At 33.8% G+C, this 3,882-nt stretch overlaps 1 protein-coding gene across 5 annotated transcripts in view; it reads right to left on the bottom strand.

Moving 5' to 3' along the window:
* The window catches only part of EPHA5 (EPH receptor A5), a 433,113-nt gene that overhangs the window by 187,912 nt on the left and 241,319 nt on the right, over nucleotides 1-3,882 (bottom strand). For all 5 annotated transcript variants that reach the window (XM_004383346.2, XM_012557556.1, XM_012557557.1 and 2 more), the window contains exon 4: nucleotides 2,410-2,565. In XM_004383346.2, coding sequence (XP_004383403.1) covers nucleotides 2,410-2,565 — 156 coding nt within the window. The remainder of the gene's footprint in view (nucleotides 1-2,409; nucleotides 2,566-3,882) is intronic.

The raw sequence follows: 3,882 nt of genomic DNA, 5'->3' as shown, positions 1-3,882 counted from the left end.
CTATAAAAACGCATCAGTCTTTTTATTTTACTACTTGCAACATTTGAGTTGGAGCACATATGCCTCTTAAGTCAAGATGCAACTCCAACTCAAGTTAGTTCCTAAAGTAGAGCTAAACATGAGCTCTGATTAACATATGCCTAAAAATAACATAATAAAACTTCACTGCCTCACTAATAGCTATACTATATGGCATGTGAGCCAAAGAAGTGCCCTTCATTTAAGCAAAATCGTTGAAACCTTGGCTCTTATTTTGTTCCTTTTTTTTTCCTTTTGGTTTGTAAAATTCTGTTTTTCACATTTAAATAAAATTGTATTACAAGGATTAGAGGTGGAACAATAAATTAAATTCCAAGGATCCAAAGAAAGTAAAATTCAACATTTTCATATGGACATCAATCATCTGTTCAAGAGGGTCAACTGCAGTATTTGTGATACTATGAATGCAACTAAAAACAGATACACACACTCACAGACTACATATTAGGAAGATCTTATAAATGAGTCCCAATAGTCTATTTGAGAAATGCTCAAAAATTAGTATTCTTTTGAGACAAAGTATTAGAAATTTGCAAATCTGGAGACAGAGTAAATGTGAGCCTGCCGGTAGAGTGAGGTCCTAAAGGAGAGCGATGTAGAACTTGCCACCAAAGTATAGCCCTTAGCCCGGTCCCAGACCTAACATATTTACAGAAAGGAGACCCACATTTATGCTGAGAAAGATCATGCCTGGACCACATAAAAAATAAATATTAATGATATTTAAAAGATAATTCAAGACATGGTTTCTTGTTCTTAATTTACCACTCTGTTGCCTAGTCAACTCCCCGTACCCCCGAGGTATTTGGGCATTCTTTTACTCTGAATAATCTAAATTTTTTTAAAACTCCAATGCAACTCAGACACATCACAATCAATCATAGTTTCTATATTCTCCATTCAAATGTACACTCACAAAAACACATTTAATAATGCCATTCACTCCTTTAAGAGGCATTGTTTGTAATTAGAAATCATCTAAACCATAACATTATCAGTACTGATATAATGAGTCAGAATCGACTCGACGGCAGTGGGTTATTTTATAACGTACAGTTGATTAATATCAATGATTTGATGAATTCAGAAAATATGTTCCACTGACACAAATAACTAAAATTCAGATATTTAAAAAAAAAAATTTGTGATTATTTCAATAGAAGGTAGCTGTACTGAATATATATAAATACTTATTTGTATGTTATTTATTTATTTAAAGATGAATCCTAAAATTTCAAAACTTTTGTAGCAACCTTGAGAATACAGCTTGTTGTCGTGTGCTGTCAAGTCTATTTCGACTCGCAGCGACCCATAGGACACAGTAGAACTGCCCAATAGGGTTTTCGAGGCTGTGATCTTTATGGGAGCAGACCACCAAGTCTTTTCTGTCTGTAGCCATTGAGTGGGTTCGAACTGCTGACCTTTCGGCTAGCAGCAAAGCTCTTAACCATTGTCACCACCAGAGCTCCTTAGAATACAACCTGCTGGGACCCAAAACAATAAAACAAGGCAGGTCATAGAAGTTGAAAGATATTTCGTGATTTTGTTTGATTTCTACAGAGACTGTGATGGTTGAAAAACACTAAAAGTAGTGACATCAAGCAAACAAATGCATACATGTATTTCCTTCCCAGAAATATCTGGAACACTAGAAAAATAAAAAGCACCAAAGGCATTGGTAGATGTGGATCGATCCACTGCAAATGTTGCATTTAAACCAGAAACGTTTAATATTTATCTACTCTAATTATATGACCAGCAAATATGTTATTAATACTAGATAAGGACTCTCACTAACGTGACAACTGCTTAAAAAACTTAACTAAGAAAAAAAAAATCAGTTTTATATTTCAATCCAATCTAATTTTCCAACCCCTAACTCCCCATGTTCTTGAAGTATTTTTTGTAAATGACCTTCTTTTGTAAATGATCTTTGCTTCTCAGTGTGGCTAGTTAGAAGGAGAAGGTGAAGGTGCCATTTACTCCATATTTATGTGATTAGAATACTGGCTTAGGAAGAAATTAAAAAAAAAAAGTTTAGGTGAACAAGGAAGTAGATTTATCCAAAGTCATAAATTTGCCTGTTATAAATACTGAAATAAATTACAGAATAAAAGGAAATATTCTATACTTGAGCCTCAGATGTTGGATTTGAAATTACAGAAGGTGGTTGCTTCTAACAGTGAGTGAAAAAAGACTTATTTTTCAATGCTTATTCAAGAAGATTGAAATTTGGTGAAAGCTATATTGGGAGAATTAAGAATTATGCCTGTTTTAGTGAAAAATGGCATAGAATGTAACAGGCTCCATCATGCTATTTCTTCAAACTGGTGAAGGTTAGCATCACCACATAGTCATTGATTTCCTTACTTGTGCATGCCATTGTGGGTGGATCAGACTCCCTCCTGAAATAATCCTTTTCACAGACACAAGAGGTTGAAGCTTCCTCATGGGTATAACTGTGAGGTGGACATTTGCTGCAGCTCTGGCTGTGAGGTGAGGCTTTGAAGAACCCAGGTCTGCACACTGTTAAGAGAAATAAGAGACTAAGCTTTTCCCTGGAAGAGATGCTGTGTTTGTTTTGTGAGTAATATTATTATTTTGACTAGCATACACAGATTACATATAACACATATACTTGCATCAATTTCAAAAAGTTTTCATAAGCTGCTGGCTCATAAATTCCAGGCTATATTCAAACAACCAAATGTTTATTTTAAGGTTTTATGGAATGTATATATCTTAATGATTTTTCTACTACAGGAGCTTATAAAAATTATATGTATATGATGGAAATACTTATATGTATTTCAACTGAAGCAGTGCTTTGAGTACAATTTTAATTTACTCTATTATTACTAAATTGAAGAAGTGCAAATCATCACATATACTCCTAAAATGGTGTGATACACAATAGATGCTAAATAACGTTTTCATGATCTAATTGTTTTTCACTTTATATTTTTTATTGAAAAAATGTTTTTTCATTAATGGAATACATGATGAATGATTGAATGTGTCTGAATTGAGTGTGTCCCTCTGGACTCTGGGAATAAGATTGGTGGGATGCATATGTCCCTCTGGACTTTGGGGAGAGGATGGGTGGGATGCATATGTCTCTCTGGACTCTAGGACACTTAGGTCCCTGTGGACTGTGATGCAGGTTTGATGCGACACATATGCCGTTACAGGATGAACCACCTCATACAATACCCTGTAAAAACAGTAATTTGTAGCAGACTACCATTTCTTCCAATTCAAACAGTGATACAGGTTTTTGCTTTACAGTAGTATGCATTAAAAGTGGGAAAGTAGTTTCCCAATAATCTCAGACAGAAAATTAAGTGGGACATATATGTCTGCATTTACATCCCACTGGTCACAAAATGATGTAATTTGTTACTGAATTTAGAAATGAATTAGTATGTGCTAAAAGCTTCATATATTCTGTTAAATCGGGGAGAATGCATAAATGAGTTGGTACATCATCCACATTATATTGATTTCCAGACAAATAAGCATGTATTTTAGGCAAGATCATAGGCATGTATTTTACATTTTACTCATTTTATAAGTATTTTGAGATTATTACTAAATCAACATTAGTCTATGTTAATATCAGTAATACTTATACTATGCAAACTATAATGGTTGATAAAGGGTAGAAATTGTATCTTATTAAATTTTACCTCCACAATTCCTTTCACAGACTCTGAACACACTAGGTGTTCAAAAGTGACATGCAATGCATGAATGGCATGGCATAAAGATTGTAACTGAACTATTTAGAATCACATAAATGTGCCCTGATACTTTTGTTAATATTTCTAAGATGATAAATAG

This window comes from Trichechus manatus, unplaced genomic scaffold (assembly GCF_000243295.1).
Source record: "Trichechus manatus latirostris isolate Lorelei unplaced genomic scaffold, TriManLat1.0 scaffold00108, whole genome shotgun sequence".
Lineage (NCBI taxonomy): Eukaryota > Metazoa > Chordata > Mammalia > Sirenia > Trichechidae > Trichechus > Trichechus manatus.
This window is presented reverse-complemented; position numbering and strand designations above follow the sequence as displayed.